This window comes from Salvia hispanica, chromosome 6 (assembly GCF_023119035.1).
Source record: "Salvia hispanica cultivar TCC Black 2014 chromosome 6, UniMelb_Shisp_WGS_1.0, whole genome shotgun sequence".
Taxonomy (NCBI): Eukaryota; Viridiplantae; Streptophyta; class Magnoliopsida; order Lamiales; family Lamiaceae; genus Salvia; species Salvia hispanica.
In genome coordinates this window covers 35,890,905-35,912,669 of record NC_062970.1, presented here as the reverse complement: position 1 = coordinate 35,912,669, position 21,765 = coordinate 35,890,905, and the positions used below count along the sequence as shown (strand labels likewise).

Sequence of the window (21,765 nt, the reverse complement as noted above, 5' to 3'; positions counted from 1 at the left end):
CTGCAATATCTAATACAGTAGACTGCAAACCCGTGTTTTTTCACGAAACTTAATCCTAGGCGTCCATAAATGAGATCTAACGGACTATATTGGTGGTATGGTGTTATCCTATCTATGGTGGCACCATAGTGCACCCCTATATATATATATAGAGTCCCATTATCCACAAATCCACTCTTAAAGACCGAACCACCGAACCCTACCAAATTAGGGCTTTTAGATCTAGTTTTTTATGGATAAGATACAGAAATTTATAAATTATTTTCGCCTTCATCACGAGCCTATTTTAATTCATTCGAAGGTAAATAAGTCATACTAACATGTTACGAAGATTTAACTTCGTCCAGAATATATTACTTCATTCTAGTAGTTTTTTACTTCATTCTCATTCTAGTAGGTTTTTACTTCATTCCAGTACGTAAATGTGGTTTCGCCGTCGCGTGCCGTTCTTTCTCTCTACAATATCTATCACCACCGCCATGGCACTAATATGGTTTAATAAACACATGGAATAATATATTATATTATTGGAATGAAGTATGTGTAGAAGCATTTGAAGTCCTACTGAAGTAAAAATCTTATCGAATGAAGTAATAACGTTTCTGAATGAAGTAATAAACTTACTTGAATAAATTGCATATTTAAATGTTAATCAAGCAAAAACTCACATCAATGAATTTGAATGAAGCATATGTTGAATCATTTCAAAACCTACTGGAAGCAAGTAAAAACATGTTGTAGTTTTAAGGTATTACGTACAGAATGAAGTAATAAACCTATACAATGAAGTAAAATGGACTAGTAATGAAGCACAAAAAAATTTTCACAGCAGCACATCTCATCAAAAAAACTAGATCTAATGGCCCAGATTTGGTCTCTAGTTCGGTCTTTAAAATTGGTTCGACATTGATCACAACTCTATAATATATATATATATATATATATATATATATATATATAGGGGCATGTTAGGGTGCCACCACCCCTTAAAATAACACCATACCACCATTTCTAGCCAATCATTTGTACACGTGGACGAATAATAAGCTGCCACGTGGCAAAAAAAAAAAAAATTCTCGGAAAAAGACGGGCAAAGCAATCTGTTGTTCTTTAAACAAAGCAATTTTTCTTGAACAAAGAATATCCGACACACTATACAACAATCTATAGATTGTCAGTCTACCGTATTGAATATTGTCATGTATAGCGTTAATAATATTGTTGTATAAGCGTTGTCACGTTGTCATTTTAAGAGGAGTTGTCATTTTAACACACACCTATATATATATATATATATATATATATATATATATATATATAGGATTGTGATCAATTGAGATTATTTATGCTAATTGAGAAATGAGATGCAATATCAGCCACTTATTTTTATTATATGAGTGGTCCAGATTTTTCCACATGGAACATATCTTTAGATTAATTAATTATGAAAGGGCAAAATGGTAATATCATAGTAAATTTTATTCAATAAATATTTTTTTTAATTTTTAATTTGAATTTTTTATTAATTTTTTAAAATTATTTTTTATTTTTTTTTTCGTTTTTTATTTTTTTATTTTTTTTATTTTTTATTTTTCAACTACATGTACAATTCATGTCAACTACACACATATAATGTCAACTATGTGTACAATCCATGTCAACCACACACACAATTCATGTCAACTACACACATATAATGTCAACTATGTGTACAATCCATGTCAACCACACACAATTCATGTCAACTACACACATATAATGTCAACTATGTGTACAATCCATGTCAACCACACACAATTCATGTCAACTACACACATATAATGTCAACTATGTGTACAATCCATGTCAACTACATATACAATTCATGTTAACTACACAATATAATGTCAACTACATGTACAATTCATGTCAAATAATATTTATTGAATAAAGTTGTTGACATTTGATGTGTAGTTGACATGAATTGTACATATAGTTGAATTTTTTTTAAATAATAAAAAAAAATTAAAAAAATTAAAAAAAATTAAAAAAAATTAATAAAATTACAATTATGCCCCTCTGTTGACATAAACTACATGTTGTTGACATTTCACAAATATTTTGAATAAGTGGTCCATATTGCATCTCATTTCTCAATTTAGCTAAATAATCTCAACCTAACAAGACCATATATATATAGAGAGAGAGAGTCTCATTATCCACAAATCCTCTCTTAATGACCGAACTAGAGACCAAATATAGGCTCTTGGATCTAGTTTTTAATGGATGAGATTAGAGCATGCTTTATTAATTTCACTCCTTCATTAGGTAAATAATTTACTTCAATCCAGGGGTATTTTGGCCAAAATACATTGATGGTAAAATTTTCGCAGCAACCTTCATTTAATTCACGTGGTTTTCTTCAATTTCAATTCTCTCTTTATCTTCTTCTCCAAAATCGATGAATTTCCTCTACAAATCGACAGATCTTCTTCTACAAATCGACGCTGATTTGAGCATCTGTGAAGCCGTAGGTTTTGAGTAATTGCAAAACTGCATCGGAAGTGTGTCGCGATTTGATGCGCAATTTGTTGGAGACGGAGAAGGCGTCATTCAGGGAGAGTCCACATGAATTTGTGAGATAACTGATGGTAAATGTGGCGTTGCCGTTACCGAAATTAAAAGGTAATTTTCGAGAGGAGAAATGCGCGAGAAATTGTGGGGCGACGAAAATGGCTGGAACCCTAATCAGTCTGCGTTGAATAATTGCATACATTCTGTTTCTAAATAATTCATGGTGGAGTACTTTTTGTTTCTAAATAAAATAGCAGAAAAATGAAGGTATCAGTCAAATCTCATGTCATTGTATCATTTTTATTAAGTTAAGCTCCAACATCTATTTTGGTACATCTATACAAACAAGGTATTATTGCTCTCGGCTTATTGCTCTTTGGTGTTGAGCTATACATATTTAGTCCAACAAAGAAATCAGCGAACTTGGGTCGTGCACTGGAGGACTGCACGTAAAATTCTTCTAGATTTTTATTCTTAATTTACTTCATCTAATTCTTAAATTTGTTTCTTATTTTAGTCAAAATAGAACTCAAATATCATTGTAAGAAGACAACTAAATAACAAGATGCAGCTACTGAAAGAAAAATTACTGAGGAATAAGGTATAAAAACTATTTGTTATGAAGTAGTAATTTGATAAAATGAAGTTAAAGCCCTAATATATTATCCTATGGAGTAGTAAATTCGTAAAATGAGGTAATAAAGCATTGTAATGAAGTAATAGACACTAAATATGAACTATCTATTTACTGTGTTGCATGAGTTTAGGGTTTTAGGATTTAACTCAGCTGATGACTTGTTTGCACATTAAAATGAACTACATATTCTTTTAATGAAGTAGTAAATTGATAAGATGAAGTAATAAATTATGATAATGAAGTAATATAAATGATTTGTTTATACAGTAAGGTTTATTACCAAAATGAAGTAATAAAACATGATAATGAAGTAATAGTCTATAAATATGAACTATATGTTTACTGTTTTGTATGAGTTTAGGATTTTAGAATTAAAATTAACCGTTGCATTGTTTGCATATTCAAATGAATTACATATTTACCGTGATGAGGTAATGCAACTGATTTGTTTTCCTATTTAACTATAATCTAGTTGATGTGAAGTATAGAATCCATATAATGAAGTAATAAGTTATGATAATGAAGTAATATAAATAATCTGTTTATACAGTAGATTTTATTACTAAAATGAAGTAATAAAACATTATAGTGAAGTAAATGACTCTAAAAATGAAGTAATAAAACATTATAATGAAGTAACATCTTTAACTGATAAGAAATTACATTGAATGAACTAAATAACTTAATTGGTGAAGTAATAACCCCATGGAATGAAGTAATATAAACTGGCCTATTTTATATTCATATTTTGATGTTTGTAATGAACTAAAGAACCTAAATGATGAAGTTACAAACTATTTTAATAAGGTAATATAAACTATGTTTCAAATGCTGAGTTGTTGTTATGTGTTTCTTGTATATAGGTAAACAAAATGTTGGGAAAAATCCTCTAACTCACACCTGAATGAGAAATCAAATCGGAGGAGGGGATGAAGAGTTTCTGGAGACGTAGTTGAGGCACTATTGATGCGGACATTTGTGCAGGTGCTGAATGGGCTTTCCCCATGCCTAACAAATGGATGGTGGCCAGAATCGTGGCTCATCCCATTGAGATGCGTTGGTGTGTCATTTTTTGATGATTTATTGTATTTTAAAAGTTTGTATTTTTCTTTTTTGTAATAGAGAGTTTTCATTTGGTTATGGGATTTATATAGTGAGCATGGTGTGGTTTACCAACTTTCTCCTACTGTGGAAATTGTTGGCTATTTTAGAGAAAATTCAAACGATTTTAGTTCACGCACACTAATAAATTACTGGAATGAAGTAATAAACTACAGAAATGAAGTAATAAACTACGACAATGAAGTATTAAACATACAAGGATGATTAATAGGCAGATTCAGTCTTACCATACGAATACATCATAATAAAGAATAAATACTTCATTAGTAAAACACTTCATATAGTCTATTTGATTTAATGTGTGTGAAAAAAATTTAAATAAATTCAAATTCAAATTTAAATAAACACTTCTTCTTCTTCTTCTCCTCCTCCTCCTCCTCTTCTTCTTCTTCTTCTTCTTCTTTCTCAAGTCGTAAAACTTTCTAACTACTTCAACCCTTGGCGCTAGTAATAGAATAGAAAATGAAGTACTAATAATCTAGTCTAATTAGGTAATAATTCACGTGAATGAATTAATAATCTAACTGAATGAAGTTATAGCTTAGGTGTTCGAAATAATATAGAAAATTTAAATTTGAATTTTTTTAAGCTTTTTACAAAATTTAAAGCGAATAGACTGTGTAAAGTGTTTACAAAATTAAGTTCAATGAAGTAAAATCCTATTATGATGAAGTGATATACTTGTTGAATGAAGTAAATGCACATATGAATGAAGTAGTGATCACTATTCCTCATATACTCAACAATCCCTTAAATTAATAATCTAGTCGAATGAATTGATAAAACTATTTAAATGAAGTAACAGTGATCTAGTCAAATGAAGTAATATAGATAATTAAATAATTTTGTAGTAATAATCTAGGTGAATGAAGTAATAATGTAAATGAATGAAGTAATAGTCTAGTTGAATGAAGTAACATAGAATATGAACTGAACCGATAAAATATGAGTTGCAAAATATGCAAATCCGTTCGCGGTATGAGCTGCAAACTCCAATTGCACAAATCCGTTCACAATCTTCAATGACAAAATATGAGCTGCTTCACCACACACACTGCCATCTTTCTTCTTTCACGAGTATCTGTCTACAACCTCTATATACTCTTTTTTGCTTCTATCCGATTGTATCCAGATTCACGAGTCACGACAATGCTGCCGTCGCCACACCACCGCCTTCTCATGCCGCTGCTCGCCGTGGCGGCGGCGCTGGCGCTTATATTTGTATCCGTCGTCCTCTACCGGAAGATCACCCGCAAGAGGACCGTTCCGGCAGATCTGATGAAGCCTCCGTTTCGACCGCAGCGCTTCTCCTACTCGCTCCTTCGCACCTCCACCGACTCGTTCGCCGCCGCCAACCGCCTCGGCCAGGGCGGCTTCGGCTCCGTCTTCAAAGGCGTCCTCCCCTCCGGCCAGGAAATCGTCATGAGCGAGGCCTCCATCCAGGGCGACCATGAGTTCTAGAACGAGCTCTCCCTCGCCTCGCGCATCGATGTCGCCTGCTGCCCTAACGTCGTCGGAGAGCTTCTCTATCTCACCAGATCGGAGATCCACTCTGCAGAGTGGCGCTTCTTCCTCACACTCCGATGCAGTGGGGTGGGGGATGCAGCACGATGGAGGTAGTTGGTGCCGAGGATAGGTGAGAGACAAAAATTGATTGGATTTGGGAAGGGAAGGGAAGATCACGTAACAACAACATTTTTGGCTTTCCAAATCTACCCTTTTGTCAATTTAATTAATAACCATTAGATGTGATTAATGAGTGGATGAGATTTGGTCTCTAGTTCGGTCTTTAAAATTGGTTCGACATTGATCACAACTCTATATATCATACATAATCTAATTAAATACTACTATATAAAAGACCTCAAACGCTATTTTCATATTTAATCCCTCTCCGCCCCACATCTCACGCAGATTCATTTGGCACATATTGCCATTATTTTACTTCAGTTTCATTTGGCATATATTTGAACAGTAACCTAAACCGTGTCCCATTTTCTAATTAATATTAATATCAGTAGTTAGGTTATGATTGTTTTATCAAGTTTAAGTTTAAATGTTATTTTAAATATTTTGGGTACAGGTTTGGTTGTTTTGGATTGAGATTATTGAAGTTTTATTATCATACCGCTACTTTCGGTACAGTATGCGGTATGACACTCTCGATACGGTATACCGTACCGATCCACCCCTAAATATGCTCCTCACAGCGATACACTACTCTTTATGTATTGGATTATATTTTTTATCATTGAAACTAGAATAAAATTTTCACTCGTAATTTTTCGTTAAGGACCTGAAAACAAAGAAAAATAAATACTAATTATTTGTAAAATATATTTCAAAAATACTATTCTCGTATTATTGCAATCAAGTTTCTTTTGTATTTAGCCCTGAGTTTCCTTACATGCAAATTGTCGGAAAAATCATATATTTTGGTACGTCTCGCAATTTAACAATTCATCCGCCGTGAAAATCATATATTTAACGTTTTTCTGAATTTTAATGATGTAAATGAGTTACTTGTTGAGTGTGGAAAAAAAATGAAAAATTTACAAACGGTCCCATCCTTGACGATTTTTTTAAACGCAGCCAAATAATTAGATCCTGTGAAAATTGAGAAAAATGTTAAAACTCATAAATTTTATGATTGATTTTTAAATTTTGCAGGCTGAACTAGAATTTAACCAATATTTATAGTTTATCTGAATTTGCCATTGTCTTATTTTGTCCACGTTGGCTAGTATTTTGGCTAGTGAGACAAAAATAAATTGTTACTCGCGAATGGGTGATGTGGCATCCATGCATATGAATTTAACGACAAATTAACTATTCTATAGTTAAAGATAAGAAGATCGAGTTAGAAAGAAAGAGGAAAGAGACGAAAGAAAAGTGAAGAAAAATAGCCTAGATAGAAGAGTATTGATGTGAATTTTAAATTTTAATTTTTTATTTAATGAATCAAGATAAAGTTAATTTGATTGCCACATATGTTTATTTGATACGTATGTTTTGATTATTTAAGGGAAAATCAGAAAAATTTAAAATTCGATCGTGTTTTAATATTAAAAAAATGTACTCCTTCCGTCCCACAAAAGATGTCACACTTGTGGGACGACACGAGATTTTAGGAGGTTTTGTTTTGTGTGTTAAATAGAGAGAGAGAATATATAATTTTTATATTTATGTGAGAGAGAACTTTCTCCAAAAAGAAAAATGTAACATCTTTTGTGGGACTAACTAAAAAGAAAAGTGTGACATCTTTTGTGGGACAGAGAGAGTACTATATTTATGAGAGAAACATGAAATTGCAGCTCATGAATTTACGCAATAAAACATATTTTAATTATTGGGTTATTAAGCCAACCCAATAAAGATGCGAACCTAATAAAATTTGATCTAAATATAATAATTTTGTACATGTTGTGACGAAAATTGTCAGTATTGCTCCTAGCATTGAGGTGAAAGGAGAAAAATCGCATTGATAAAACTTTAATATAATTGTATTAGGTACTAAATGGGCTAAATAAATTACCGTGTTCACGAAAGTCCCTTCTCTTGCATACACACATCATGGATGACTTTTATTTAATATTAGACTTGGTCGTAAAGTGTGTTGTTCAATCAACTGCCTGATTTAATTGTTGCAGCCGCATAAGACTATTTATCATGCGTGTGCAATCAATACATATCATAGTCAACTGCAATCATTATTCTTATTTTATCTCTATGGTATGGCACCAATTAATTTCCTTTAATTAGCCGTATATTAATGTGTTTTTCCACAAACTTATATTCAGAATTAAACTGTAGGAGTATTTATTAACTGTAATCTAAAAGATAATTCAACTAAAAATATCTTATTCAAGAATACTAGAATATTTGAGTGATTTTAGTTGCAATTGGATTACGCCGAGTTGCCAAATAGCTACACTTTTTAGCACTTTAATTGTTCACGACTTTCTTTAAAAAAATGCATATGACTTTCTCCAAACATTAATTTCAAGCGTTTGCTAACTACCAGATTAAATGCAAGAAATCTGCACAACCATAAATCCATTGAAATTACACTACTCCTATCTTTCAATTTGAAGGTAGGATTCTGCACCAGCACCGTCGTCGTCTAGATCAACGCTAGCTAGTTGACTAATGTGCTTTGATTGTATGCCGACTTGAGTTATTAGAATGCAGAGAAATAAGTCATACTCTTTTTAAATCAAGAGTTTTAATTGGTGTTCATTAGTACTCTCTTCTGCTCTTATTATCGAATATAAGTGTCTTTACACATGGAACAACTTACATTGAAGAAAAGGATAAAATGACAAGTTTTAGTATCGCCAGTCATCAAATTATATCATTCAAATAAGTGAATTAATGTACTCATTTATTAAATTTCTTCAAATGCATGCCCATTATTTATGGATTATATGATTAATTAAGATGTCGGCATATTATTACGACAAGGTACAACATGTTGTGATAGTTGAGCTTATTAATTTTGTTTCGGAAATTATAATCGAACAAGCCCAGCCATTTATAATAAGCTTTGTTAGGGAATTGAAGTTAAGATACATAATGCTTTCTATCTAAATATTTCCTTTACAAGTTTAAACATGATCAACAAGTCAATTAATTAGCTTATAACTACTTTATAACAATATCAACAAAAAAATGACACATATTTCTCTCAACAAATATTTCATCTTAAATCCCATGTCATTTAAGAAATGAAACATCTTTAATTTACCAAATTTGTATTAAAATTTGTAACATCTACTATCAAAACTAGTGGTACTAATCGATGAATATATTTTTAATACAGTAAAATATAGAATGGACATGTATTGGCTTAAAACTTGGATCCAATAATTCGAAGAAAATCGAATGCGGTTGCAATCAATGCACCGTGTTACACTAACTGCATATCCAAATGTACAACAGCGTAATGCCGTCCACTCCCCACTTGCCAATCTTGCTTGCTCAAATTCGCTATATATAACTACTCTTTTCATGCCTTAAAAACTCACACCTCTATTTTTCACAACATCCAATTCTTGCATTGCAGTTCCTTCTAAATGGAGTCTAGTGGAGTTAAGAGATGGATAGTGGCGGCCGTGGTGCTGAGCCTCCTCCACGGCGGCGTGTTGGCCCAGCCCCAAGTTCCATGCCTCTTCATATTTGGTGATTCTCTTGTGGACAACGGCAACAACAACAACATCCAATCTTTGGCTAAGGCTAATTACTTGCCCTATGGAATCGATTTTCCCAATGGCCCGACCGGCCGGTTTTCCAATGGGAAAACCACAGTCGATGTAGTTGGTAAGCATATTTTATAATATCACGTGCCATGACTTATAAAAATACTTATTTTGTTCGTTTGTTTCTTTTTTTTGGCAAAATCTTTATTCTTTAATACTTTCTTCGGTCTCCTTTAAAGAATCATGGAGTGATAATTGACTTGTTTTTGTTACTTCAGCTGAATTACTAGGCTTTGATGACTACATTCCGCCTTACTCGGCCGCCCGCGGCCAGCAAATACTCCAGGGAGTGAACTACGCATCGGCTGCAGCTGGAATTAGATCCGAAACCGGCCGGCAACTGGTAGTTCTCTGCTCTTCAATTGGTTGTTTCTTAACTTTAACCAACGATTAATTAATTTTGTGAATAAATTAGGGTGGAAGGATTGATTTCACCGGACAAGTAAACAACTACAGGAATACAGTCCAACAAGTAGTGAACATTCTGGGAAACGAATCCTCTGCCGCAGATTACCTAAGCAAATGCATATATTCGGTCGGAATCGGCAGCAACGACTACCTCAACAACTACTTCATGCCGCTCTACTACTCCAGCAGCCGACAATACTCACCGGAGCAGTACGCCAACCTCTTGATCCAACAGTATACCCAACAATTAAAGGTATATAACCATTTTCTTAAACTAAACTTAATTGGAAAATCAGAGTAACGAGTATGTTTGTTGATGTAGAATTTGTACAACCTCGGGGCACGTAAGTTTGCGTTGATCGGGATCGGGCAGATCGGGTGCAGCCCGAACGCCCTGGCCCAGAACAGCCCCGATGGAAGGACGTGCGTGAAGAGAATCAACGACGCCAACCAGATATTCAACACCAAGCTCAGGGGATTGGTGGACACACTCAACCGAAACACGCCCAACGCCAAGTTGATCTACATCAACGCCTACGGAATCTTCCAGGATCTTATCCAGAGCCCATCGTCCTTCGGTAACTGCCATGCAGCCCCCCTCTCTGTATTTTTAATAACAGACCTAGCTCTGATATCAATTTAAAATATTTGGTGCAGGCTTCAGCGTGACAAATGCAGGGTGCTGTGGGGTGGGGAGGAACAACGGGCAGATCACGTGCCTGCCAGGGCAGAGGCCGTGCAGGAACAGAAATCAGTATCTGTTTTGGGATGCGTTCCATCCCACGGAGGCGGCCAACACCATCGTTGGGAGACGATCGTATCGCGCCCAGAAGGCTTCCGACGCCTATCCTTACGATATTAGTCGCTTGGCGCAGCTTTGAAATTACTCTGTAATTTTTATAACTAATACGTGTGTTGCTATTTCGTTTGCATTAGAGATCGGCTGTTTTCGTGTTTTTGTATTTTCTTGAAAATTATTATGGTAATGTAACTGTTTTCGTGTTATATGTGGATGGAAAAAATTAACCATCCAAATATATTTCTAATTAAACTTGTGTTTTGAATTTTTATTTGGTTTGGGCCTTATCTGGTCGGATGGGCCGGTATGGTACTAAAGTCCCATTTCTTTCTTGTATATTGCTTTTATTTTCCTACACATATAAATTATTACTAAAAATTGGCATATAAAAAATTATACAATTTCTTAATTCTGGAATAGAAAATCCTAATAATGAATCAGATTATAGAATAAAAAATGGTAAAATGATTAGAGGCTCGTTAATACATTTTTCAAGGCCCAACAAACTTATATCATATTAAACATATAGTATTATGGCACATATACGGGAATAGCAAAAAGAGGTTGCCAACGCGATCGAGATGGTTCCATTTTAGATTTGAATAAATAAAACTTAATTCATTTCTAAATGTATTATATTAACAAGCTAACTGCTTTATACAGCCTTCAAATAGTCTCGGCTGGAGTTGGATGTTCGACTTTTGGGACTCAAGGCTAATAAAATAAAATGTAGTAGTATTAATATAATTAAAACAATATTGACAACTCCTTTTATCCAGTAATATTTGGTCTCCAAGTTTCCAAAAATCAAATCAACACTAAAACATTTTACTATAGTGCTTGTCAGAGTGTACGCCGCGTATCTGACATGCACGAAAAATTGTTGTTTCGTTATTTTAGTCCCTCTACCAAAATCAGTTTCTTTTTGTTTATGGCAAGTTCTTTTCTCTTATAAGATAGTACTAGTATTTTGTTTTTCACCAAAGATATTTTAATCATTTTTCTCTCTATTTTGATCTCTTACTTAACCTATTTCATTTTAGAACTGCCGTCCCTTAGCAAGTCTATTTTTTTGGAACAGAAGTAGAGAATCATAGCTGAAATTTTCAGTTGTTGGTAGTGATTAAAATTTAAAAAACTTGTGTAATTCTCCCCTTAGTATATATTTGAGACCTAAGTTCGATTCACCTCATCACCTTGATTTGCATATTTTGTTTCTATTAAGGTTTTAAGTAGTTTTTCTAATTTTATTTCTTTTTTGGTTATTCTATTTTATGCAGATTTTAGGTAGCTTTTAAATATTACTTCTTTTATTTTTATTATTATTATTATTATTTATTTTATTTTTTTTTTATTATTATTATATATTTTTTAGATAGTACTTAGGTAGCTCCTCATCACGTGTGTTTGCAGATTTTAGTTCTATTATTCTATTTAGGTTTTAGGTAGTTTTTTTTTAATGTTATTTCTTTTTTATTATTCTATTTTATGCATATTTTAGTTGATGTTTTAATATCTGCCGTGAATTTAAAATATTCAATTTTTCAACCCTTTTTTTTTATATTAGATAGTTTGAAAATTTTTATTATTATGTGACTTTAAACTTAGAACATTATTTTTCTTTATATTATTTTTAATATTATTTAATACTATGGTACTATGTTTTTTTTTTACTATATAATTCACGCCTCCAATTCAAAAAGTCTGGATCCATCACTATGCGTAATAATTGAAATATAAAGCTGTGGATGAAATCTTGGGGCGACGGTTTCAACGAAATGCACACACCTACCAAATTCTACTTATGGAAACTTATTTATTTATATCCTTACATTCAAATAATTATTGCCATCTTTATGAAATTCATTGGCACATGCATGTATCTCAGATTCATGCGATGTTACACAATCATGAAATAAAGGATCCACCGACTTGCGAATTTATAGATCATTGAAGATAACCTGAATACCTAATTTACTTTTACTATGTTTCATGTCGGAGATATCAAGAAAATTTAAGTGAATTGGGAAAAATATGCATCAATAGAAATTGACTCTCACTTTTGGGGTGATTAATTTCGTCTCTCGGAAATAGAAAATGGAGCTACTGCAAGATATTACCGATTCACAATATTAAATTAGTTTTGCATTTATGGGAAATTATTTTTATGTTTTCTTGGATGCATATAGATGAACGTTAAATTAACAATTTTCCAGAATTTTGTTTGGAATGGATGCCTTTTCATGCTGTATAAATATAACAAGATATGATTTTGATATACTCCAAGACTTAAAATCATAGTATACTCCAACACTTAAAATCCAAATCCCGGACATCTTGATAGCTTAATTTATAAAATGATCAATAATTCACAACATTTTCATAAAATGAGAATTATTCTCTTATTTATGACAGCTAATTAATAGAGGATAATTAATTATAGAGACTCAGAAAACTAGGGAATGTTATATTGCTAATTCAATATTTAATTATTAACTACAACTAAATAATAGCCATTAGATATTTAAATTAAGGGCCTAGATCATCAACCTCGAAATGTCAATACGATCAACAAAATACGTCAATAAGGGTATTAAGGTCAATTTACAACAAATTAGTTGTAACTAACTTTTGGAAAATATTCTATAACTTTAAAACACATATAACTTTTTTGAGTTTAATTAATTTTGTCCGCACAACATATATCAAATTAAAGATAATTTCATAAGGATTCTAACGAGATCTCACTTGCATATGTTATGACGTCAAAATCTGGAAAAAAATTAAAATTTTTTAATTTTTTCGTACAACACAAATGTCAACATAGTATATAAAATATGTCAATATAATACATGTAGAATGTCAATATAAGCAATGCGTTAACATTCTCAAAGCATTGTGTTGACATTTTCAAAGCATTGTATTGATATTTTCAAAACACTATATTGACATTTTTCATCCAAAGCCCTAATTTGGTAGTTTTTTTTATCTTTTTCAATTTAATTAATAAAAACGAAAATTATACGTGGCAAATTGTAGACCACAAGATTTCTAAAATTTTATGATCTTAAATTAGTTGTAGTTAGCAATTAAATGATGAGTTAACAATTGATCACTCCCCAGAAAACTACGTACGATAACGTCAGTTTGGAAATATGCCAAACCCTAAAATAAATTAATGTGAGACCTCAAATTTAATACGGCTTGACTAAATATTAATTAGCTTAAATTTATTTTTACGTGAATAACAGTAAATTCGTATCATAGGCGTCCAGCTAGATAGGAAGAAATCAAACTTGTACTAGTAATTAATTTGAATCCAAGGGCACAATATAGGGCTGGGTTTTTTACGCATAGAGTTTGGTTTTCCTACTAAATTTCTGCATTAAAAGTTAAAACTATCTAGTATACTTAATATAATAAGTACTCAACCCAACTAATAAAAAAAAGTATTGATAAATGTACATATACATACACAATTGAACTTTAAAAAAAAATTACATTAAATATCGTTTTATAAATATGAATTAATTTAAAATAATTACTATATTAATCGTTCTTCAATAATTTCAAAAAAAACATACAGAACTTAAACTAATTGTCTACAAATTTAAGAAAAAATTTGTATTTCGAATTAAACTCGCAATTATATGAAAATTTGTCATAAATTTTTCATATCATTTTTTTTATCACTATAGAATAATATAACTAATAATAAAATTAATTTGTAATTTAATTCAATTTAAATTAAATTTTACTACATTAATGTACATTTATCTTCATTCTTAAAAAATATTCCACCTTTCTATAGAACAATTATGTTACTTTTTGCCAATTTCATAATATGTAAGTATATGTTATTTTTAAGATAATTGTCACTTTTAATTAAGAGTTGGTATGCAAAATATATTGAACCACAAAAGAATAAAGATCTCATTATTTCCATGCCGCCAAATGGAGACATGTTAGCTTCAGAAGTTATAGATAAATAAAAGAAAATGAATTTTTGCTTAATTACTTACCTAACTATAAAGTGCAACTAAATTATTAAAAAATTTAGCATTAATGATGATATCTTAACTAGATCCCTCCCGCTAGCACAATCTATACAAAGCTGTAAGAAGGTCGAAAAATATATTCATAGCTCTCTCTCATATATATGTCTTGGTGTGGGCAGAACAACAAATTATTTGAAATCTTTCTTTATTGAATTTTCTTGTTTGACAAACAATGGAAGCAAAAATAACGAAATTATCTAGTATTTTTTACTACTATATGTTACTAGTATATTTGATTACAAAATGTGATGGGAAGATACAGCAAGTTCCTTGTGTTTTCTTTTTTGGGGATTCTCTTACTGATAATGGAAATAACAATTTTCTAGCAACAATTGCCAAAGTAAATCACACCCCTTACGGGATCGATTTTCCGGCCGGTCCCACCGGCCGATTCTCCAATGGCAAAAATATACCCGATTTTCTCGGTTCGATTTTATTATTGGATTTTTTTTTTTTAAAGTCCCATTATTTAAGAAGTACTAGTACACTATATAAAGAAGTATTTCTCTTTCTTTTTATTTTAAGCTATTTATTGACGATCAGTGTGAAAGCATTAATTACTAATGAAATTTGATATGATGGTTGATTTATGCAGCCAAGAGTTTAGGATTTGAGAAAGCTATTCCTCCATTTGCAATTGCAAAAGGTACCAAGATTCTCAAAGGTGTGAATTATGGATCAGGAGGAAGTGGAATCCTCGATGAATCGGGAAGTCAATTGGTAATAAATAATTTGTGTTAGTAATTTTTATGGAGTAGAAGATGATAGTGGTAAAAAATAATGAAATGATGTGTGTGATGTTTATAGGGTGATGTAATGAGCATGAAGAAGCAGCTGATTAATCATGGAAAAACGGTGGCCAATATCAAGCTTTTACTTGGAAACTCAGCTCGTGCAAAACATCACCTCAAAAAATGCTTATATGTTTCCAATATAGGGAGTAACGATTATATCAACAATTATTTTTCCCCAAAATATCACCTTTCTAGCACTTTGTACACTCCACAAAAGTTTGCAACAATTTTGACCAACCACTACCGTCGACAAATTAGGGTTAGTGCATATTATAGAAATTGATTATTGTATTAAAAATAAAAATAATTTAATTTGATTGTATGGCAGAGGCTGTACAAGTATGGAGCAAGGAAAGTAGCAATTCATGGGGTGGGTTCAATTGGATCCGTGCCTCACTTCAGGTCCACCAAAGAGTTCATGGACTCCACCAATCGAATCATACAACATTTCAACGATATGCTACCGTCGCTCGTCGACGCCCTCAACGCCCGTCTCCATGGGGCGCAATTTATCTTTATAAATACCACAAACATTGCTCAAGGGGATCCTTCAACCATAGGTATGCTATAAATTACTAATAATCTTCAAATTTCTAATTATAATATGCATGGAAAGAAGATCAATATTTTTGTATTATTGCAGGTATAAAAGTTATAGATGTCCCATGTTGTGTGGTTTCAAAACCCTTAGGACTATGTGATGCTGGAAAAAAACCATGCAACAACAGAAATGAGTATTACTTCTGGGATAATTTTCATCCCACAGAAACTGCAAATCAAGCCATGGCTGCACGGTCGTACGCTGCAGCCTCGCCTGCTGATGCTTACCCGACCGACATTCGTTATCTCGTCCGAAGAAATTAACAGTTTTTTTTCCAGACTAATTGTCATGGTTTAGTGTCTGTTTTCTGCAAAGTGTGGAATAATATGTATGCAAATTATTGCTATTATTTTTTTGTTTAGTAAATTTAGTCTCCCATAATAACAATCACATAAAATGTCAAGATCAAATCCCCATATACATCTTCTTTCTTTAATACATGCATGTTACAAGACAGAGAGGGGAGGTAAATTTGCACAATGTGGGAACTTACATTAAACAGCATTCTCAGTAATCACTAAGCAACAACAAGATGAGTTTCATCTTCAACAACAAATTAAACAGCATGGCAATAGCCTCATCACCTGCAATTTCATGACTAGCGAGTCGAATTTGTCCTGCTCGACCCATCTCTCATCCAATCTGAGCTCTGAAAGCACTTCAATGGCCTCATCACCTGCATAAACATGCACTCAATTCACTCTACACGCTCAAGAATAACAAAAAACAGAGGAAACGAACCAGACAGGGAGTACCTTCCAACGCCTTCTGTGGCCAAATCGGTTATAGATTGCTTCCAGTCGGGGAATGATCTGCTTGAACGTCGGCCTATTAGCTGGATCGTCACTCCAACATTCCTCGATCAAACTGCAAAAAGTCCTCATCAATAACTCCAAACAACACCATCTTGTCACGTTGTATCATTCAAATTTCGGTTTTCACAAAGAACTTACTGTTTCAATCCGTGGCCATAGAACTTCGACGAGGCTCTAAAGGGAGGGCGCTCCTTTTCGCAATAATGTTTGGGAACTTCGTGGTCTTGCTTTAAATAGAATGGTGGGTATCCTTCAATCATCTACACGCCAAAAAAGTTCGATATTTCAAAATCTACTAGTGAAAAAACAAAGCCGGTCGAAAGAAAAGCATACATTGAATTGTGTAAAAGTGTAAATAACTTAATTATTTTACCAGTTAAAAATTAAAGCCACTCATCCTTTTTTCCAAGTAGCAAAAGAAATTTTATCCATGTACATAAAAGTATGGAAATACTAGTAGCCATTTTTTACTATTTTGCCCTCACTCGCTTACACGATTTACACGAAATTGTAAAAGTGTAAATAGCATTGATTTTTTTTGCAGGTGTATTTAAGCAAAAAATGGCTACTATTTCCATATTTTTTATTTACAAGGCTACAATATTTCATACCATTAGCTTCTTTAGGGTGAGGGCTCTCTTAATATTGTTAGCAAGCTAATAAATAGTAGTACAATATTTAGCTGAAGCATTAGAAGTTACAGCCCTTACCTCTTGTAGGATTAACGCAAACGAGAATACGTCTACTTTCGTGTCATACTCTTCGTTTCTGAAGACCTCCGGAGCTACATAACGACCTGACAGTGATCAACAGACGATTACTCTAAGCAGTAAATCAATTGTTTGGGAAACGATAAGAGTAATTTGAGACAAACTCACAAGAAGTATCTTGGCAAGCAAGAGGTGCGTCTTCTTTGATTCTTTTGGCGACTTTAAGAAGCTTGCTAACTCCAAAATCAGCAACCTTTAGGTGCCCGGAGTCATCCAGCAAGATGTTCCTGTTATCATACTCGATCATATGAGCAAACATTACGAGAAACTCTCAGAGATATGCCACAAATACATAAAGAAGATGGGAACTACAAACTTACGAAGGCTCAAGATCACGATGAACAATTGCTTCAGATTTATTTTCGTGTAGGTAGTTCATTCCCCTGCACACCAAGTAAAATCAAAGAGATGAATTTCCCCTCTTTATATTGAAAAGGCGTAATAAACATATCTTGGATTAGTCCGACCTAAAAAATCCATTTGAACAAGAGAATAATTATGTTCGTATAAATAGGGCAAACCTGGCAATATCCATAGCGAATCTGAGAGCTGTTGCAGGCTTAAGCGGACCTTTTTTCTTCAAATACTCGTGGAGGTCACCCTGCAAGATCATCACGTGTATATTAGATTAACACAAGAATTGATTTTAAAGCTACAACGAAAAGAGTCAGCTGCTTTGATGAATACCTTTGGTAAGTATTCAGTCACAATCATCATCGGACTGCTCTGTGTGACAGCGCCAAGAAACTGTACAACATTTGGATGTCTAATTTTCTGAAGCAACGCAAGCTCGTCCCGAAAAGCCTTGCTGCAAAAAAGCACAGGAATCAGACTATGGTAAGTGTCAAAAGAATTACCGTGTATTTGAGGAACTCACACTTTGTCCTCAATAGCAATTCCTTCCCCGAAAGTTTTCACAGCAACCTTCGTTCCACGCCACAAAGCTACCCTATATGTTCCCTGCAACGAAGTTCTCAATCATCATTAATTGAATAATTTAGTACACAATCAAATTATATGAAAATGATGGATATGTAAATACCTTTGTTATCTCAATGCTATCGGTGAAATCAAGTTCATTGGGATGGATCTCGTATTCAGGGACCTCACGAGCATTTTCAACGTGCATTGGAGCCATCTAAGCAGGGAAACCACGGCATGTTAAGCCCAAACAGAGTAAGAGAAATATGACTTTAGATTTTCAGACGTATGGGAAAATTATGTGGTGTGAACAAACGACTTACAAGATCCTTCGCACCGTACTTCTCCAATAGTTTGATTACACCATGGTTTTTATAATGTATGGCGTCTGCAAGCGGCTAAGTAAGAAAAGCACGTCAAAAATAGGATTAGTGAATTGCTATTGTCTTGTGGCTTAAATCGGGACCAAGATCCTACTACACTATAATCGAACAACTAGAAAAGACGCACCAATTAGAAGTTCTATGCTACATAAGTCATTTCATCCATAGTGATAATCTCAAACTAATATAAGAATCACTATGTTGCACTGTTGAAGATAGGTCTCATGCTCAAAAAGGTTGCAAATTTGACACAATAAATAACAAGTAAATCGAGGCATGAACTGCATAGAAACTGACTACACAGAATGGATTCAACTACTTAGGCCATTATTCTTCCAATTTTCATCAATTCAACAACACACAATCAATTTTCATCAATTCAGCCTCCCAAGCCCACAAAGATTTACCAAACAAAAACACAACACAGCCAACTTCACACAATGTGCATAAATCAAGAACTACCACACAAACTTAAAAAAAATTGCTTTGTCTCTCAAGATCAAGGTTATACCGTGCTTCCCCACCGATCACAAGAATCCACCTTGGCTCCATTCTCAAGCAGCAGCTGGGCAACATCATCATACCCCTGGCAAGCAGCGATATGGAGAGCAGTCCGGTGATCAATATCGCGGAAATTAACATCCACGCCGGACTCCACCAGCTCCCTGATCCCATCCAAATCACCCCCATTCACCACATACATCAGTTTCAACCCTGGATCAACGTCAATCACATCATTCTCTTCCTGCTCCTCCAGCTCATCAAGTTCCTCGTAGTCCCTCTCCGGCGCCATTGACGATTGCTTCCATAGAGTAAACTTAGCTGGCGCATCGGACTCCATTGAAAAATTTATCCCAACTCTATCAAGATTTGAATTTTTTTCTAAAATTGAAGATCTTGTGCAAGAATTCTTTAATTAACCTCTGCAAATCAAGAACTAATGGTTGCAAAAGATCACTTTTAAAATAGCTGATGAGTTTTTGAATTAGGAAGGAATTCTGCACCTAACAAGAATAAAAATGAAATAAAAATTTCAAACCCCAAATTTTGCCAAAAATTAAGACTTTAAACCTAAAATCAAATAGGAGAAACTAATCACAGGTAATTTAAACCCTCTAACACTTTCCGGAAAAGCTCAAAAGGTGAAAAATCATGAGAAACCTAAGAGCTCTCAGCAAACTAAACTTGGGCAGGAAAAAAGGGGAAAACTTTCTAGCAAGAATTCAACACGCTTAAGAAATGTGCATTTATGTATTTATATATATGTATAGATGCACACAGACACCCAGTAATGTGTGCAATTGACAGTGGGAAGATAGTTGGATGAACAGGTAATAAAGTTGACGAATTTGAAGAGGGAGAGAAGCGAGTGTCTTCACGCGCTGACAAAACGTGTGAAACGGATAAAACTGTATTTTTTATACCATAGAGAAAATGAAGTTTGATGCAACTTGCATAAGTAATCCAAATAATGATTTTTTGGATTTGAAAATTTCACAAATAAAGTACAATCGAATAAGCAAATGAACAATTTCAAAAAATTCTCTTCGTTGGTTTTATCACGTATAATTTAGATAAGACAACATTGGTTAGGGAACATCTTTTTAGGTCCGTAAACTTTGAAAATATCATTTTAGGTCCGTAAACTAAAAGTTAATATCATTTAAGGTATTTTGAACTTTTTCCGGATGAAAATGCCCTTAAGGCCTTCAAGGGCAATTTGGACAATTCTTTCGCTAATCATCTTGCGTCAAAGACTTAGAGTCCAACAATTTTTTTACTACTATTTAATTCAGTTACCATCCAAATTGAATTTAAATATATTTAAATTTGCCGTAAAAAATATGTGTTAGTTTTTCAATTATTAGATGACTAATTATTTAATGATAGTGAATTGAGACTTGATACTTTATTTTATTTTTTCAATCTAAACGGAGTACATTTTAACAACTTACTATAGGTGATGTGTGGATTCTATTTAGTTTATTTGTTTTGAAATTAGATAGCTATTAATTTGGATTGTCATTCAGAGATGAATTTCAAAATGGAGATCAATTAACATTATAATTGAATTTAAATATAAAAATTTGCCGTTAAAATAGTTGGATTCTATATCTCTGACGCAAGATGATTGGCGAAAGAATTGTCCAAATTGACCTTTGAAGGTCTTAGGGCATTTTCGTCCAAAAAAATTTCAAAATACCTCAAATGATATTAACCCGTAGTTGATGGACATAAAATGATATTTTCAAAGTTTACGGACCTAAAATGATACTTTAGCAAAGTTCGTGGATTTAAAAAGATGTTCCCCCGTTCAACAATAAACGAAATATTGTTACATGTTGAATCTACATCATGTTTTGATCCAATAGTACTAACACGATCTTTGAGGATTAAAATCTCGGATAGGCTCGAGTGATATTCAGGTCGAATTCATATCTTATAGTATTAGTATTATGTACATATATGGTATTTTATTAAACAAGACATTTTACATGTGCTATGTCATTTTTCAAACTAAACAATTCCTGAATAGTTTAAAACTCAGTTTTGGAATTTACGATTTTGTCATGTTTGATGTTAAATATTCTTTTATTTCAATGGATTAGAAGCGTATATTTTATAGTTACCTAAACCAAAGAACTG

The 21,765-nt window shown here is 33.1% G+C and overlaps 3 protein-coding genes across 3 annotated transcripts; 2 read left to right on the top strand and 1 right to left on the bottom strand.

The window, feature by feature from the left end:
- The first annotated feature begins 9,298 nt into the window (after positions 1-9,298).
- Positions 9,299-11,029, top strand: LOC125194513 (GDSL esterase/lipase At1g29670-like). Its single transcript, XM_048092775.1, has 5 exons — positions 9,299-9,631; positions 9,789-9,913; positions 9,986-10,231; positions 10,301-10,556; positions 10,636-11,029. Exons 1-5 carry the CDS (start codon positions 9,388-9,390, stop codon positions 10,857-10,859), a joined length of 1,095 nt encoding a protein of 364 aa, XP_047948732.1. The 5' UTR covers positions 9,299-9,387; the 3' UTR covers positions 10,860-11,029.
- A 3,984-nt stretch (positions 11,030-15,013) lies between these two features.
- Positions 15,014-16,557, top strand: LOC125194514 (GDSL esterase/lipase At1g29670-like). The gene is made up of 5 exons (XM_048092776.1): positions 15,014-15,260; positions 15,431-15,555; positions 15,643-15,888; positions 15,958-16,189; positions 16,273-16,557. The coding sequence occupies exons 1-5, from the start codon at positions 15,053-15,055 to the stop codon at positions 16,491-16,493; spliced, it is 1,032 nt and encodes a 343-aa protein (XP_047948733.1). The 5' UTR covers positions 15,014-15,052; the 3' UTR covers positions 16,494-16,557.
- A 46-nt stretch (positions 16,558-16,603) lies between these two features.
- On the bottom strand, positions 16,604-20,440 carry LOC125194512 (integrin-linked protein kinase 1-like). The gene is made up of 12 exons (XM_048092773.1): positions 19,631-20,440; positions 19,060-19,134; positions 18,858-18,953; positions 18,693-18,775; positions 18,503-18,623; positions 18,337-18,416; positions 18,136-18,198; positions 17,924-18,042; positions 17,756-17,841; positions 17,184-17,305; positions 16,986-17,097; positions 16,604-16,906 (listed from the first exon to the last, which is right to left on the bottom strand). Exons 1-12 carry the CDS (start codon positions 19,958-19,960, stop codon positions 16,829-16,831), a joined length of 1,365 nt encoding a protein of 454 aa, XP_047948730.1. The 5' UTR covers positions 19,961-20,440; the 3' UTR covers positions 16,604-16,828.
- Between the last annotated feature and the right edge of the window lie 1,325 nt (positions 20,441-21,765).